Consider the following 19,089-nt stretch of genomic DNA (forward strand, 5'->3'; position numbering starts at 1 on the left):
TTTTTCTTATTAAAAGTTGTATTTCAATCATGATTCGGTTACACTTTTTTGACCAACCGCTTGCACCATTAAAAATTTCTTTTGGACACGTAGCAAAAATATATTTCTTTTCTCTTCCTTCTCCTTCCTCTTCTCTAGTAAATAATTTTGCCAAGCATGAATTACTCATGAGAATGTATTCCAACATTGCCAAGATGAAAGGATTTTTGTTTTTGTTTTTCTTTGAAAAAGTTTAAACTCTTTTTCTTTAGGGTTGATCCTGATTTCTGAAGCTTTCATTATTTTGCCATCTTTAATAAGACCACATAGAGAAAATTTCTACCGACCGACAACAAGGAACATTCAAAGCACAAAGATGCATTGCCAAAATTACCAAGAAATCAAAAATAAAAGCATAAAGGCTTTTTCATTGTGCTTTTTATTGCTAGCTTTGTAAAATTCTTTTAAAAGAACGGTATCTTAACTTCGATAACTTTACTAACAAAAAAAGAAACAAAGAATGAAGGCTACAACCAATGATAACCAATTAGAAGAACCAATAGGGATTTCCTCCCTGAATGAATTTAGATTGATCAAAAACAGATTTAGATAAACAGAAGTAATGGTATTTTTTACCTTCTGTTTGGAGTAGGATCAATGAATCTTATTCTATACTTTCAGAAGTGCAGTGGAAAATTGTTTTTAACAAGTTTAGTTTAAGATTTAACAGTTTGTTTGGTTCAATGAAATGGTTATATCATTACGGCACGGTTCAAAATTCTACGATAAAACAGATGATTGAAAGCTCAAAACGTTGAATGATTAATTCCGGGTTTTAGGTTTTTGTTGTTACAAGAGGAATTGATGCTTGAAACTTGGTGGAAGCAATGAAAAGATGGAGGAGAAAAAACATGCTTAGAAATCAAGAGGTGAAGAGTGGCGGTAGAGGGTTTTCAGAACATCCTAGATTGGGGGTTTCTGGCTTAATTTGAGAACATCTTAGATTGGCAGCTGGCGGTAGATGATGGCCGAAGGTGGTGATGAACTTCAACCTTCAAAGCATGAACCCATTATTAGTGGCTACCAGAGATCAAGCTCTCTCTGTTTTCAACCACCCTTTCTCACAATCTCACTATTTCCTTGTTTCTAATTTAAAAAATGGTTCCTTTCTATCTCCTATCATTACCCACACTTCGTTTACCACTCCTAAGCGATTCCAACCCACCATTGGTTGTTTAGGTGAGAGGAATACACCTGCAAAGACACTTAGACAGATTCTGGAATCGCCTGGTGCTCACCAAGGCCATGCTTGTTTTGATGGTCTCAGTGCTAAGCTTGTTGAAAGAGCTGGCTTTCAGTATTGTTTCACCAGTGGTACCTTCCCTTTCCTTCGCTTTCTTTTCCATTTTTTTCATTATTTTGTTTCTTTGAATTTATCCCTCACATAAGTTTGATGCATTTCCAGTATCAAAATCTGAAATGTATGAGTTTAAACGATTTTCGCTATCCCATTGCTGAACCGTTTTGAGATGGTATGCTTATTAACATCCTTTGTTGTCATCATTAGGATTTTCCATTTCTGCTGCTCGCCTGGGATTACCGGACACCGGATTTATTTCTTATGGAGAAATGGTGGATCAGGGGCAACAAATTACTCAGGCTGTATCGATTCCTGTCATCGGAGATGGCGACAATGGATAAGGGAATGCGATGAATGTGAAGAGACCTGTTAAAGGATATATAAGAGCAGGCTTTGCCGGGATCATTCTCGAAGACCGGGTTCATGTTCTGAAAAAAAAAATGTCATCTTTTGAAATATTTTTATTGCTGTATTGACATTACACAAACACTGTACTGCCATGAACAATGTTATGGTATTCTAAGCAGTTGTTTTTTTTAGCCTTTGAATTGCTTATTTGGTTTTGTTCGTATTTTGAGGCTCGGGTTTTTATCAAACTTCACTGTTAGGTGTCCCCAAAAGCTAGCGGTCATACACAAGGCCGGAAGGTGGTGTCCAGAGAGGAAACTGTTATGAGAATTAAAGCAGCAGTTGACGCTCGCAAAGAGAGTGGTTCCGACATTGTTATTGTGGCACGAACAGATTCTCGTCAAGCACCGTCTTTAGAGGAGTCACCCTGGAGATCAAGAGCTTTTGCTGATGCCGGAGCAGATGTCCTTTATATTGATGCACTAGCCTCTAAAGAAGAGAGCAAAGAATGGGCAATTCGGCAGAGCATGAAATAGCAACATTATTCTTTTATACAATTTTGCCCATGATTTCGTATTATTTCCAATCTTTATTTCAGTCTTGTTCATGGTTCTTTTCTGATTCTCTCCGTCAATTCCCATAAAATAACTACAGAAAAAAAATCAGAACCAATCTCCCATCACCCATCAGACGGTCTATGAATTGAGATTTGCAGAAAGATGCTTTGTTGTCCAAAAATTTTTTTTTACAGGAATGATAGATGAAGACCACGAGATGATGAACAATTTTACAATAATGGTACTGGTAGAGAAGAACAAAAAAGAGCTAAAACTCAGTGGAGTACTTATGGATCCATAAAAGTTTTGATTTGTTCACATTTTCAATGGGATTCAACCACATCTAATGACTTTTAAACAAAGTAACAAAAAAAAAGGAGAATTTTGATACAGAAGCTTTGTAGATAGGCTTTTGGAAGGTTTTTAGGAAAAACAAAATAGAAAATATGAAAGAGGAGATCAAGAAAAGCTCTTGGTAAAATTTGAATAAATTCATGTTGGTGGCTAACGTGATGGAAGGTAGCAGCAAAACGATGGTCGATGGACGATGATGGCGGAAGGTAACAACAGTGACGGTGGTCTATTTTATTCTGGAAAAAAGTTAAACATGAAGATGAATTTGGGGACAGGGAGAGGACCAACGAAGATGGAGGAAATAAAGGAAAATCTTTTAATATAATTTAATATAAAATATTTTTTAAAAATTTTAGAAAATATAAAATAAAATATTTTATATTTAAATATTATTCTTTTGATAGAAAATATTATTCTTTAATATTAAATTGATGTGGAAAATATATTTATACATATTGTTTTGTTAATTGTGTATTTTAAATATTATTTTCATTATAATAATATATTATTTTTTAATTATATTTATAGATATTAAATTTTTATTATTTTATGATTTTTATATTTTTATAAAACAAATTAAAGGATATATTTGTCATTTCAGCATTTAACATTTTTGGTTTGTTAATATTTTTACAAAATTAAAAAAATAATTTAATTTATTAAAGGGTATATTCATCATTCGAGTATTTTTTTTCTATTACATATCCATAACTTTCAATCAAACGCGTGAATACTATTACAATATTTATTTCATTCCATCTAACCAAACCATTGTTATGCCTATTTAATTTCATTACAGTTCTATTTTATTCTCATAGAATGACTATTCCATTATAGCCCTATTCCATTTCAGTGAACCAAACGTGTCATAAGTGTTTAATATTACTTTCAAAAAGAGCTTTTAAGAAATAAAATGTCTACTTTAAACATTATGTTGTGAAGTAAAAATATGTATTTAAATAATATTTAAATTTATTAACATGATGATATTTTAATAAGAATATAAAAATAAATTATTATCTCATTATTAATATTTTGGTATATGAAATATAAATTTTAAATATTTACAATTAAGTAATGTTAATTATGAATGAGGTAGATCCTACTGATGAGATCTTGTCAGAAATAACGGATATCAAATTAGCATTGCATTTGGAATCATATAATGAGGAAATTTTCTAAGGACAAAGGGCAAGAGTGAATTGGCCGAAGTTGGAGGATCAAAACACTTCATTCTTCTATAAGGCTGCGAGTTGTGGAAAGAAAAGGAACACCGTTCGAGGGTTCGAAAGAAAATGGATAACGTTTTAGTGGCCTATGAAATCTTACACTTGTTCAAAAAAATAAGAAGGGTTCGATTGGATCCTTTGCCTTAAAACTCGACATGAGTAAAGCGTATGATAGGGTTGAATGAAGTTTTCTTGAGCAGATGTTGCGTTAGTTGGGGTTCTGTAATGAATGGATAACATTAGCAATGAGCTGTGTAACTATCTTGTCTTATTCGATGGTGTTGAATGGGATTTAATGGGGCAAATGTAACACACATAACTGCTTCCGTCACTAAAATAAGGTTATAGGGTACCACTGTACATTGCAGAACATTCAATAATAATAACATCCAGTTCACTAGAATAATTAACATTTTTTTTATTTCAGTTGGAAGTAAATATACACTTATGGACCCAAAATCGGGCTTACGATGCCTTCAATTAGTTTGGGAACAATCAGGAACCAATTTGAAACAAATCAGACCATTCAGGGAAATTTTATAAATTTTCAAAACAGAGGTCACACGATCGTGTGGTCAGGGCGTGTGGCATGATCCAGACCATGTGGTGCAGAAGATGGCCATGTCGCTACCCATGTGTCAGACCATGTACTTTTCGAAATGACGTCACACGGCCATGTGCTAGCCCGTGTAACATTCGATATAGAGTCACATGTTCATGTCGCAGGTTGTGTGTCAGCCCGTGTAAAACCTACATCTACATTGTTTTGATACACGTTCAGGCACATGTCCGTGTAGGTTGCCCGTGCGCATAACACGGCCGTGTGACAGCCCATGCCCCAAGCTGTGTGTGCCCAAAAATGACCAATTTCAAGCTCAAATTTCACCAATTTTCTTAGGTACCTAAACACATTCAAACACACAACTTTCCAAGCCAAATACCATCTTCAATAACACTCACACATGTCAAACAATTCAACCTATGTACCTAACCAATGTGTCATCATTGACACCACAATACATTTCATGACACTTAATATCCAAAGTTGCATATACAAGATATGGTTTACACATCAAAAACATCTATTTTATTTTATACCATTGTTCCACATATTGTCAATATTTTCATTCTTAATCAACAAGCTTAACTTAGTAAAACATGCCAAATTCCATTTATTGTGCAATCGGACCATACAAGTTCTAGTAAAACTTACTCAAAAACTAGAAACCATTATCATGCATACAAAGGGTCCTAATACATGCCATATATACCAACCGAAATCAAAGTCTACCAAAGATTTCTTGGATAGTGTGATTTCTTGTGTTGATTCAATCTTACAAGCCCTCAAAACAAAATCTACAAAATGAAACAAACACAGGTAAGCTTAAATAAAGCTTAGTAAGTTCATTTAATAAATCGGTAAGCTTTTCCAACCAAACATAGTAATCAATTTAAATTTAAATAATAAAATTCCCATAAATCGTAACTTTGTCTAAGAAGTAGCAATCTATACATTATTTCAGTATATTTAGTGAGTAATGCTCATTTGAGCAACTTTCAGTAAGTATGGCCCGATAGAGCATACTTTTTAATAGATTCACTAGGTATGGCTCAAAACCGTATACGTTTCAGTAGATTCAATATGTATGGCTTGATAGCTCATACATTTCAATAGATTCAATAAATATCGCTCATTTGAACACTAATCAATATATCAGTGGATAACGCTCATTTGAGCTTCATTCAATATGTCGATGGATATCGCTCGTTGAACTTCGTTCGGTATATAATATAACATTCAATAAGAGTATATTAACAAAAAATATAAGGATTTTTAGAAGCATAAATAAATGCACGAACTTATAGGATTGATTGGCACTAACGGCTCATAGTATCTCAATCAATGATCAATGTCATTTCAATTCATTATTTCCATTTCCAATTATACACATCAATATAATTCAATATTATGCAATTAAGTTCATGTAATACATATGTAAATATACTAAAATTAAACCGAACGAAGTTACCTAACTAAATTGCAGAAATGACAATACAGGGACTATTTGATAATTTTCTCTTTTTCTCGATTTTTCACTCATTTTTTATCTAAAATAATAATTTGTCATTCAATTCACTAATTTCAACAGAAAAATTAACTAGTTTTATACAATGAAGTCATTTTGACATTTTTATAAAATTACCCCCAACATTTCACTTTTATGCAATTTAGTCCCTAAGTCCAAATCATGCAATTTAACCATTTTCTATTAAATCCAAACTTATCTGATCTATTAACCACTTCATTACAGCTCATACTTTCTGTTATTTATCATTAAGTCTTTGTACTTTTATTATTTTTACATTTTAGCCCTTAAACATAAAAATTAACAAAAACTATTTACAAAATAATCCTATTTAGCAACCAAGCTTAATATCCTATCATAAAATTTCAAGAAAAACTCAAATTTATCAATGGCACAATCTATAACATTTGACAATTTTACAAATTAGTCCTCAGATTAGCTAGATTAAGCTAATACGAGCTCAAAAACATAAAAATTATTAAAATCGAGTGAGATTTTACTAACCTATCATGCAATCAAAGCTTGGGCAAAGCTTCCCATGCCCTAGCCATGGTGTTTCGGCTTTCTACCCACGAAGAAGAAAGGAAAATGAAATAATTTAATTTAATTTCTTTAATTTTAACTTTAATTTTTAACTTTTTACTAAATTACCCTATTAATATAACTTGTAAAACTATTAAATCATGTCCATAAATGTCTATAATATAAGTATATGGTACAATTTTCAACCAATGAAGGTTTAATTACACAATTGGTCCTTCAATATTTTAAACTTTAACGAAACAAGTTTAATTTTCAATTTAATCCTAAACTAATTAGGACTACATGAGCAATTAGCCCAAAAGTTAGTGGATTATAATCTTGGACTTTTTGACCATGGTTTAATTACCATTTTGGTCCCTTTACTATTTTAAAATGTCGTAATTAAATTTTACCTCTTTTACAATTTAATCTTTTTACTATAATTAAGCAATAAATCATCAAAATTATCAAACCAAACTTCAATTCACATATAATACGGCTTTGTAAATATTTAATAAAAATATTTATAGCCTTAAATTACGAGAATGAGGTCCTAATACCTTGTTTTCAATAACTACTTGACTTTTGAACCGAACCACTTATACAAACTTTTAATTCAATTGGTTGAAATTTCACAAATCAAAATTCAATATAAAATTATCATTAACTCATATAATTTAAATATTAATTATACGTGCTTACTCATCGAATTTGTGGTCTTAAAACCACAATTTTCGACACCACTGAAAAATGAGCTATAACACCTCTAATCCGTATCCGTCGATAATTACCAAAAAACCATTCAAATTATATCTAATTACAAACATAATCAAATTTCATTTTAATACATTCATAATGCCTCTTAATCAAGCCCTCGATGCCCTAAAAAATACTATAGAAATAGTTCAAGACTAAATAGAAAACATTTGGAAATTTTAGGAAAAAAAGCTAAAAAAATTTAGACTACAGCGGCCACACGACCGTATGTTAAGCCGTGTAACTGCCTGACTTGCAAGCCTTGAACCTACACCCTTCCCCCTATTGGTATCAGAGCTGCCGGGGTAACGATTTTCTGGAAAAATAATATCGTAATATTCATTGTAAGTTTCTATCTTTGATTTACATTTCTGTTTGTTTCACAGTTATTTGTTTCAAAACCTATATCTGTTAGTTTGTCTTCTTGTTGCCGTTGAGTCCAAGGAGGACGTTTAGGCATTGTGTGAAGACGTTATGATAACAGGCCGGTCTTAGGTACCAGAGAAAAATATTATGGAGCAAATTGAGTGTCAGTTTAAAGATAAAACTTGTGATCATATTACGCATATAGACTCTAGAAATGAAAACAACATTTCATCTCTGAGTAAGGGTATAAATAGTCTTGTGGGTATAACTAGGGGTGAGCAAAACTCGATTCGACTCGAAACAATAAAAAAAAATTTTAAATTTTGAGTTAAACGAATTGAGTTATTCGAGTTAATCGAGTTATTCGAATCAACTCGATTTTTTTTTCAAATTTCGAGTTCGAATCGAGTTGAGTTTTCGAATTCGAATAACTCGAATAATTCGAATAATTCGAATATCAAACTATAATATTTTAAATTTTTACCCCAAACTCCCAAACCTTTTTACTTTTCCCTCAAAACTTTTACTCATTCCCACTTTCCCCCCAAAACTTTTACTCCTCTCCCCTCCCAACCCCCCAATCTGCCCAAAATTCATTTCCCACTAAAATTTTACTCTCTCATTTACTTTTTCTCAAAATTTTACTCCCAAAAATCCTCAAAACCTTTTATTTTCCCCCAAAATTTTTACTCCCTCCCACTTTTCGCCTAAAACTTTTATTCCCTTCCCATCCCACCTCTCATCTACCCCAAACCCCCCCTCCAATTTTTTTAATATTTTCCCTCCAAAATTTTACTCCTCCTATTTACTTTCCCTCAAACTTTTCTTCCCCAAAAATTTTTACTTTCCCCCTAAACTTTTACTTCTTACCCTTTACTCTGAAATAAAAAATCAAAATTATCCAAAAAAAATCACTAAACATAAATAGTAATAATTTTATTTATATCTACTATTTATATTATTAAATTAAATTTCACATTTTATATTATTTATATTATTGAATTGTTTAGTCATATTGAATATTTATATTAAAATTAAATTATTAATTATGCCATAAAATATTCATGTTAAAATTTTATATTGGTATCAATTTTATATTTTATTTTTAAAATAAATTTTATTAAAAAATCATATTTTTACATTTAATGTATTTTTTAATTCCAAAATACATAATGACAAGAATCTGAAGATAATTGAAATAACTAAGCAAGCAAAGAAGCTAACCAGTATATAAAAAATTAATAAATAAATTATGAGGTGATGAAAGTTAATAAAAAATTTGATTAATGTGGACAAATTTTATTACGATGGGTGACAGTGGTTACAAAGACCCAAAATTATTTTTTAAAATTTAACTCGAACAAATATATTCGACTCGATTCGAATTCCATCTCACTTGACTCGGTTCGAGAAAACTTCAAATAAAGTTAGGATGATAAAATGAGATTCGAAAACTCGATTAACTCAAAAATTTTCGATTTGATTCGATCGAATGCTTACCATATAACTTCTTTTTATTTTGGTAAATTATATAAAAAGGTTAGTCAAGTAGAAGAAAAAGTAAATAATTTAGGAGAAATTAAAAATTTAGATTTAAATAATGAGTCTAAAAATATATTAACTAGTGTTAATAATAAATTAGATCAGATTATAAATAATAATATAGAATCTAATGTAGATTTAGGTCGTTTATATTACGGTAATAGTAACGTAATATCAGATTTATCTAAAGAAGAAAGCACTTCAACAGATGAATCATCTACTTCTAAAAATTATAAAAAATCTATGTGAAAAAATTATAAAAAAACATAAAAAAATTTAGAAAACAACAAAAATATGATTTCCAGTCCTATAAAACCCTTATAGAACATTGGAAAGAAAAATTTACTAATAGTAATGATAAATTAGAGCAAGTAGAATATTTAAAGTTAATAGAACAACTTTATGAAAAACATGAAGATCTATTTACTTTGTTTAATTATCATTATATGTTAAACTATGATACTACAGACAGTAGTTCTAGTTATCAATCTGATGAAGAAAAAACTTCTACAGATCAGGAATTAAAAATTAGTAATCAATCTGATGAAGAAAAAACTTCAACAGATTAGGACGAAGGCATAAAAGTCATTAGTCAAAATTCTGATGAAGAAAACACTTCATCTGAAGATGAAAATATAGATTATCCAGATCCTATGGATACTAAACCAACAGATCCTTATGGAAAAAGGAAAATAGATTCGGATATTCAAACAAATGTCTATCTGATAGCTTTTGATCAAAATACAACCAATATTTTGACCAGTAAAATAGAAAACTTAACTATTAATAATATAAATCCTAAAAATACAGGAAAATCATTTAATAAAAATTTATTAGGATATAAAACATTAAGACCTAATACTCATCACAGACATAAAAAGAAAAAATACAATAAGCTAGTCAAATGGAAACTAGGAAATAAAAAATTTTCTGGTTATGATAATAGTCAGTCTTTTAGAAGAAAAACTTCTAGAAAACTTAAAGGTATTTTAGATATTAAAATAAGTCATATAGTTAAAAACTTTTCTAACAAAAGAAAAGACGTTAAAAAAAGAATTAAAAGTCTTGAAAAACAAGATTTAGAAATATGCTATAAAGAGGAAACAAATCCTAATGAAATTTTATATGAATCAAAATCTAAAACTGATATTGATGAAAATATATTTCTGTTAGAAAATTCTAGAAAAACTAGAATTAGAAAGTTACAAACAATTATTCAACAAATGAAAATTGGAAAAAAATGATATTATTATTTTTTCAAATTTCCAACCAAGGAAATATTATACATATATTGAAATTACATTTCAATTCAGAGAATATAAAAAATATTTTACACGTTTTATTAGATACTGGAGCTACAATCAGTAGTTGCAGAAGAAATATAATTCTTGTAGAAAAATGGGAATTAATGAGAAAACCTATAAACATAATAGGTATAGATGGTAATAAAACCATAATTAATTATAAAGCCAAAAATATATTAATCTACATAAACAATGTTAGATTTGTAATTCCTAAGATTTTATGTTTTCCTAAAATGCAGGGAGATATATTATTAGGAAATAATTTTATATGTCAATATTTACCTTTTACTATTGATAAAAATTTTATAAGGTTATCTATAGAAAACAATTCTGTAGAAACATCACTTATAAAAGATAATAATATTGAGTGTAACAAAACCTTACACCAATAAATTATTAGTAAGTAAATATTTGTAATTTATTACTAATAATTGCTGATTATCTTAGTAGATCCTATGGATAGAGGTAAAAAACCTCTACAAGAAATAGTTGGTAAATGGACTACCGTTCACAAAAAACCCAACAAAGGGAAAGCAGAATCAAACTCTAAAAAAAGGATTTGTACCTGCTCAAATACCATTTTATCCTAACCAGGGATATTATGTGTCTTATCCAATGGTAAACCAACCAGTTGGAACAAATGTTTTAAAATATCCAATGGTAAACCAACCAATTGGAAATATTTCTTCATTGACCCCAAAAAACGAGAGTCAATCACAATGGTCTCAAGATCAAAATTTGGCATCACAAACCAATTATGCTGAAATTATTATGGGAGCAGAAAATTTGTTGAAACAACAACAAATTCAAGAAACAAAAGATCTTTCAAAAATAAAAGATTTTTATAATCCTAGTATATTACCAGAGTTTTATAGTTTTATAAACGAGATATGGAAAACTCATATTTCAAATCAAAGAGCCAATTTCAAGAGAGCTTTTACACAACTTTCATTATTTTTAATTGAAAAAACAACTAAGAAAAATGAAGCTGAAGATTTATTACTAAAATCTATTTTATATAGAGAATGGGATGAATTCCAACTCTATATCATAGATATTAAGGAGATAAACAATCTTCTTGATATTTTCCAATATTTTATTCATAAAGGAAAAAATAATCCTATTATGAATAAGGTATTTAGAATCTGTTTATATAACAAATCTAGACAGATTTTATCGGTAGAAATATTCAACAAAATCAATGGAATTATCTGTAACTAGCAGACTCAATTCCAAAAATCTTTTTCTGAATATTTTCTACAATCTTATGTAACTATAAAATATAGATTGGATCATGAACCATTTGATATAACAAGTATTGAATGGGGTTTTATAAAAGAAATAATAGTACAAAACTTTTCATTTCATCTTTTAAAAGATTTTCTAGCAATGGTAAAATCTAAATTACAAAGCATCATAAACAATGATAACTTTTTCTATTATTTTCATATTGAAATAAGTAGCTTTATCGGTATAGTTGAAAAAGAAAAATTTTATCAGCCATATCAGATATGGGTTATTCAAAGGATGATTGGAAGTCTCCAATTATCCGCTGTAAAAGAGGTCAAAGAATACTTGGCAAAAAACATTGACAGGTGTTATAATGATCCAAATTATTATCAAACCCAAGTAGGGATTGATATTGTAGCAACAGCCCAAGATCTTCTTCAACAAGAAATTTATCAACTCTGTACTGACGAAAGAAGAATATTGGCATATTATACTGGAAATATCCAAGAAAATAGAGATGAAGAATCTTTAAGGCTATTAAAAAAGATAGCTGATACAAAAATTGAAGATTATCAATCTTATCTTCTGGAACAAATCAGAAGTACGTGAAAAGCTTGGAACTCACCAGGTATTTCACTAGATTCATTAAATCTAAATGAAATAGAAGAAATGAATATAATTAATATGCAAGAAGGTTGAAGTCAAAAAAGATGGCAACCTGAAAGAAGATCTACATACCAACAACAAAGTTTGGCAACGTGGAAGTCATCATCAAATCCATGACGAAGACAAAAGAAGAAATCCTGATGCAAACAAGAAAGTCTTGCAACGTGGAAGCTATCATCAAAACAATGATAATGTAAGCCGTGATGGAAGCAACCATGACACAAGCAGTGATGGAAGCGGCCATTAATTCAAGCATGCAACGTGGAAACAACCATGACTATGCAATTAAAGAAACAACAAGACAAATGAAACGTGGAAGCAGCCACATCTATTTGAATCCGAATCCTTATCAGAAACACTGTTCGGGATTCAAAATACAATTGTATAGAATTTTTAAGTCCCTCTATAAATAGAGAGGAGAATTCAATTGTATAGACATCTTGTACATTACCAAATAACTTTCTCTTATATAGTTTTCTTTTGTAAAAACCTTTTTCTTTTAAAGAGTCTATAAATCCTTCCGCTAGTAAACTCATTTATAGACTCTTTAAAAGAAAAAGGTTTAACTTTAATGCATAGACACTCTTCTATTAGAGGGTCTGTAATGAAACTAAACTAATTTGGTTTAACTTTAAATCCTATTACACCTGTGTGTAGATTAGATTGAACTCCTCCAATAAGTGCTTTTATTGGATTTTCAAATCTTTCATCTAAAAGAACCGCTATTATAGGAATATCATGACCTCTCCTAAATAAGGCTCTAATAGTAATCATTATTATACCTAAATGTATATATCTAACCTGATGATATTTCTTTTTAATCCTCTTGATTTTATCTTTAATAAATAAAGGAATTTTTGTTAATCCTCCACGAGTATCCTTAGCGACTGTGTTACCGCTAATTTTCTCTATATGTCTCTGAGTCCATATTTTGAACTTAGATATTTTATATATTTCTTCTTTAGAAATATGGTTTTTATTAATTTTTTCTATTATTTTATCAGAAAAGTCTTTTTCTTCTCCAATTAAACTTCCTAATTTAATATCCTGTTGTTCAGAATTAAGAATTTCTTCTAATTGATTATTAGAACTACTTCCTATATTAAACATAAATATATTTTCATCAGTGTCAGTCTCAGAATTCATATAATATTTCATTAGGATTTGTTTCCTCTTTATAACATATTTCTAAATCTTGTTTTTCAAGACTTTTAATTATTTTCTTAGCATTTTTTCCTTTGTTAGGTCAAAATATTGTCATAGGACCTTCTTCATCACATATAAAACATTTACAAATTTATTTTTTAGGCTTAGAAGTTTTTCTTCTAACAAACTTATTATTATTACCAGAAAATTTTTTATTACCTGGTTTCCATTTAACTAATTTGTATTTCTTATCTTTCTTTTTATGCCTATGATAAGTTTTAGGACGTATTTGTTTACATCCAAACTCCCATTCATTTTCTAATATTTTAGTACAATAATTAGTACTTAACTTATGGTTAACTTGTTTAACAGCTTTAGTTTCTAAGCAATGTAAAGTTATTCTTTCCTTTGCAAAGTTTATTCTATTTCCTATAGAATCTAAAACCTCTATAGATAAACCAGATGATTTACTATGTTTATCTAAATAAGACACGTATTTTTTTATACATATCTCATCCCACTGAGGTGGTAATTTATAAAAATATTGGTTTTTCCAAGATTCTATATTTTTAGTATTTAATTTTTGATATTCATGAAGAAATTTTTTACATGGCCGTGTGTCACACACGGTTAAGACACACTCGTGTCTCAGGCCGTGTGGCCTCAAAATGAACCTTAAAACACAAGTAGCCAAAAACACAACAAAACCAACCTAACATGTGTCTAACCAATATACTCTCATTGGTACCACAAGTATATACAATTTCACAACAAAGTAAACATCAATTCATTCAAGCAATACCTATCAATTCATTCAAGCAATACCTAATCAATACCTAACAAAGTCACTACAAATATCATTTCAAATACATATATACCACACATACTTGCATAATAACTATATTTCATTCACATATAATGTGCTAGTTAGTTATTTGCACAAAATATCATTTATAATATATACATGAACCAAACATTAACCAAAACCGCACAAGAGCCTATACATGCAATATAACCCGAATTAAACGTTCAAAAACTACCAAGATAAGTTGTATAGTGTGACTTGAATGCCGATTCGATCATTCAACCTTCCGAAAATCTATAATGACATTAAATAGCACAAGTAAACTTAATGAAGCTTAGTAAATTCGATAAATTAAACGATAAATCTTATCGAACTGGCTATAATAATTCAAACAATAATAATTATCTAAAATAACTACCTGTCATTCACAACTTTAATCGATAAATTCATCCATATTCAAATTATTATGAAATAAACAATATATCTTTCAAATTTATTAAACAGATTACCTTACCGAAATTTTTTATTTGAAAAAAGACTTACGAATAAAAGTACATCATCAACAGAAGCTCATAAGAGCTATTACTCCCGAACACACCGACAGAAGCTCATGAGAGCTGAACAGAATCTCGTAAAAGCTGATCTACCAAAACCACGCCAAACAGAAAGTAAAACGCGAGAGTTCGCAACAAATGCTAAACCTCTAAGTTAAGCTCTCATGGTGTTTCGGCAATGAAAATTAGAAAGATTAAGAGAGAATGTCTTTTTCTTCTTTTAATTTTGTTTTAATTTCAAAAAATTTACAATTATGCAATTATCATTAAATTTTCTTTTATTTTTAACTCTAATTGTCGTCTCACTCATTATTTATGGCTTAATTATCACTTAAGCCCTTCCTCATTTATTAATTAAACCTTCTAATCACCTAAATGTATTAATTAATAAGTTTTGCACCATTTTTAATTTAGTCATTTTCTATTAATTAATTATCCAAACGTTAATATTTCTAAACCAATTTTTAATACGACTATATAATGACTATATAAATATTTTAAAAATAATATTTACAAGTCGATACGATAAAAATTTGTGGTTCCGAAACCACTGTTCCATCACCACTTAAAATCAAGTTGTTACATGGGATATTACAACAAATTTAGGCCTACTTGAGGTTTTAGACAAGGTGAACCATTAAGCCATTATCTGTTCATTATCTGTGACGGGGGTTTCTCCACTTTGATTAATAAGACAAAGTGTAAGAGACTATTTGGTAGGGCGAGAATGGGGAGTGGAGTGGTAACACATTTGCTTTTCGCCAATGACAATATTTTGGTTAGTGAGGCTACAGAGGAGGGGGCAAATGTTATGAAATCAGTAGTCGCCAAATATGAACAAGTTTCAGAACAGTTGGTGAATTTGGAGAAATCGCTCATATAGTTTAGTAATAAAGTGGGGGGTAGACAAAAGAGAATAGGTGGGAAGAGTATTTGGGGTGAGAACATCAACAATCCTGAAAAATATCTTAGATTGCCAACTATTTGGGTCGTAGAAAGAAACATGCTTTTGTTGGCATTAAAGAGAGATTAACAAAGAAATTGGAAAGTTGGAGCATGAGGCATTTGTCAGTTGGAGGGACGGAAGTTTTTATAAAATTTATTTTACAAGTTATTCCAATTTATGCAATGTAATGTTTTATGTTACTGGCTTCTTTTTTTCATGAGTTAGAGAATATTTTAAGCCAATTTTGGTGGCATAAGGCATCTACAAACAAGGGCATAACATTGGTGTAATTGGATTACTATATGTACATCTAAATCGCAAGGGGGTTTGGGGTCAGGGACTTATCCAAGTTTAATATGGCCTTGTTAGCTAAACAAGGGTGGAAATTACTTATGAATCCCAATAGTATGCTTGCACGTGTTATGAGAGCTAAATATTACCCAAGTGGTGATTTTTTGAGTGTAAGGTTGAGTTCTTACCTTTTGTACACTTGGCGGAGTATTGTTGGAACGTAATATGGGCTGAAAAGTAGGGAATGACACCTCAATAAATATCTGGAATGACGTATGGTTGCCAGGTCCTAGTGATGGAAAAGTACACAATCAGAATATTAACATTAGCTATTCAATAGTTACTGATTTAATAGACTTAGAAATGTTTACCTGGAAAAAAAAGAAGTCATCAATGTCTTGTTTGATGATGAGCAGGTGAAGAGGATTCTGTCCCTTCCTTTGATTAATAGCAACCAGCTGGATGAATTGGTATAGAGGTTGAGTTTATACGGTAAAAAAATGGTTATAAGTGGCTCATTACAGAGGGTTTAGATTCGATGGAGGGGAATATTACAACGCAATCTACAATATTAAAAACCTTCTATACAAAAATGTGGAATCTAAAACTTCCAAGTAAAATCCGTATTGGCATGTGGAAAATAACTAATGAATTTATGCCTACGCTACATAATTTGAGAAAGAGACGACTAGTGGTGGATGATCTCTGTCCAATGTGCAAAGTTGAGAAGGAATCAGTGGCGCATCTAGTTTGGGATTGTGCACTCACGAGGATGGTCCTGCAAGAGTTGGGAGTGGTACTCTCAATCACAAACAGGGGACAAAGATGGAAGTTCTAGTTAGCTGAAGATTTTATAAATAACACTATCTCAATATGTATAATATTAGCTATTTCTTACTGGGCATTATGGTTTAATCGGAATAAGGCATATCATGAGGGGTTAAAGGATACGGTGCAAGAGGTGGTATCATTTATTAATGCCTACAGGTTAGAAATTCATATGCTTGAAGGGTTATTGGTTTCTAAGCCAATACCTAAAAATGTTAAATGGGATGTGGTTAAAATAAATTTTGATGCGTCTTTCCAACAACAAACAAACAAATCATGTTCAAGATTTATAGCAAGGAACATAGAAGGCATAGTAATGGCGGTGTGTGCTTACCCGTGCGAAAGTGTATCGTCCTCAGCAATGGCAGAAGTACGAGCATGCTTGCATGTGGTAACATTAGGGGAAGAGTTGGGGTTCAAGGAGGTTTGTGTGGGAGGTGATTCCTTAATCGTACTTAAAATGATACGAGTCACAAAGGCCTTAGATGCGTATACGAAGGAAAAAGAAAATCAAGATTCACTTTCTTGTTTTCAAGAAAATCAAGAAACCGAATCTTGGTCCAATTTTGCTGTTTTGAGCAATTTCAAGAATCAAGAAAATCAAGATTTTAAATCTTGGAAATCTTGGTCCAAGAAACCGAATCTTGCAACTAAGGCGCATTGGATCTCAATTATGAGCATTAACAAGCCAATTTCGGGAGAGATCAGATTACAAGCCCAAGTTCTTAAAGACAATGCCCAATAAGATGTTCCAAGCCCAATCCAGAAATTTAAATCAGATTTAGTTGAAAATCAGGCCAAATTGTCAAAGTGGCCCAATTTGTAAAATTTTAATTCTTTAAATACTTAGTTTTAATTTTTAGACTTTATAAATAAATTTCTATGTAAAAATTCAGCCCAAAGAGGCCCATTAAAGGCCTTGGACGAAATTCTCTTGAAAATCAATAATTAGGTTTTTTTTAGTTTTCCTATTAGGGTTAGGAAAATAGTTAAAAGGCCTATATATATGGCTTGGCCAGTCACCCATAGAACACATTATGTTACAATACATTAAAATTTCAGATTTTTGCTGAGTAAAAATTCTCTTAGAGTTTTCTCCAAGAATTCTCTCTTGAGTTTCTTTAGAAGTAGTTTTAACAATCTTTTTTATTGTGGGAGCCATCTTCAACCTTCTTCTTGCCATTGTTCTTCATTGGAGGGGAGATTAGAGCCGTTTGAAGGGAGTTGTGAAATCTTTCTCGATTTCAAGGCTTCTTAGGACTTTATCTTTATTTTCTTGCTGTTCAATCTCTTTTAAATTTCTGCTTGTGTCGATTTTTATTAGCTAATTTTTTTGTTGTTCTTGTTGCGTTTCAGCCTTTCTAAAACTCCAAGATCTGATTCGGCACTTCCTTGGACATAAAGAAAGCTTTTTGATTTCACAAAAAACCCATCTTTTCTTGCCGTCCAATCCCTAAAATTAGTTTCAATTGATTTCGTAATCTGTTTTAATTTATTTGCTGTTTTGTGTTCTTTGATAGATTCACCTGATTGGAAGTTAATCTTGGGGCTTAATTCCGCGTTCTTGGTTTCCAAGATTGCCTATCTATAACTGTTTTGATTCTTGGTTGTTCTTTATTAATTTGGGGATTTTTAGTTTCCAGATCTAATTGATTCTAATTAAGTTTTGCTGTTTCGTTTCAGATCCAAATGTTTAGAGTTTTCGTAGGAGTTTCCCGTGACTTGACAACTCGATCTTAGTCCGCGCGCAACCCCCTATCATTTGGTATCAGATTTTAGGCGTTTTGGGTGTTCTTGGTTGATTTCTAAACTGATCTCTATTTTTAAACTACAAACAGAAGTTTTACCCAGAAAAATTTTTCGAAAAAAATTCATTTGAGTGGGTAAACATTGTCTGATTGATCTGAAATTTTACATACATATTTGTGGCACTGTGATTGAATATAAAAAATATTTCCCATAAAAAATTCAGTCGAAAAAGTCAAAAAAATTGAAAAATATGAAATCCAATAAAAATTTTAAAAAAAGATTCAGCGGGTTGAGTTTGGTTCCCAAACTTTCCAGATAAAAAATTCAATATTTAAGTACATTCCAGATTTAATTTTGTGATTTTTGGAGATTGGGAACACCTCGAACGAAGTTGTCAAGTTACTCCGCAGTTTTTCGGGTTTTTCGATTTCAACAATTTTTATTGATTCTTAGCTGTAGGTTTTCATTTG

At 30.6% G+C, this 19,089-nt stretch overlaps 2 protein-coding genes across 2 annotated transcripts; both read left to right on the forward strand.

The window, feature by feature from the left end:
• Positions 1 to 476: 476 nt before the first annotated feature.
• LOC107919574 (carboxyvinyl-carboxyphosphonate phosphorylmutase-like) lies at positions 477 to 2,288 on the forward strand. The gene is made up of 2 exons (XM_016849013.2): positions 477 to 1,353; positions 1,547 to 2,288. Exons 1-2 carry the CDS (start codon positions 1,020 to 1,022, stop codon positions 1,678 to 1,680), a joined length of 468 nt encoding a protein of 155 aa, XP_016704502.1. The 5' UTR covers positions 477 to 1,019; the 3' UTR covers positions 1,681 to 2,288.
• On the forward strand, positions 1,690 to 2,223 carry LOC107919294 (2,3-dimethylmalate lyase-like). The gene is made up of 2 exons (XM_016848778.1): positions 1,690 to 1,758; positions 1,948 to 2,223. The coding sequence occupies exons 1-2, from the start codon at positions 1,690 to 1,692 to the stop codon at positions 2,221 to 2,223; spliced, it is 345 nt and encodes a 114-aa protein (XP_016704267.1).
• Positions 2,289 to 19,089: the final 16,801 nt, after the last annotated feature.

The sequence above is a fragment of the Gossypium hirsutum genome, chromosome D13 (assembly GCF_007990345.1).
Source record: "Gossypium hirsutum isolate 1008001.06 chromosome D13, Gossypium_hirsutum_v2.1, whole genome shotgun sequence".
Taxonomy (NCBI): domain Eukaryota; kingdom Viridiplantae; phylum Streptophyta; class Magnoliopsida; order Malvales; family Malvaceae; genus Gossypium; species Gossypium hirsutum.

Coding starts and splice junctions, on each gene's coding strand:
- LOC107919574 (XM_016849013.2), top strand. CDS start 1,020: ATGAACTTCAACCTTCAAAGCATGAACCCATTATTAGTGGCTACCAGA. Junction 1,354..1,546: donor TCAGTATTGTTTCACCAGTG/GTACCTTCCCTT, acceptor TGTCATCATTAG/GATTTTCCATTTCTGCTGCT.
- LOC107919294 (XM_016848778.1), top strand. CDS start 1,690: ATGAATGTGAAGAGACCTGTTAAAGGATATATAAGAGCAGGCTTTGCC. Junction 1,759..1,947: donor GGATCATTCTCGAAGACCGG/GTTCATGTTCTG, acceptor CTTCACTGTTAG/GTGTCCCCAAAAGCTAGCGG.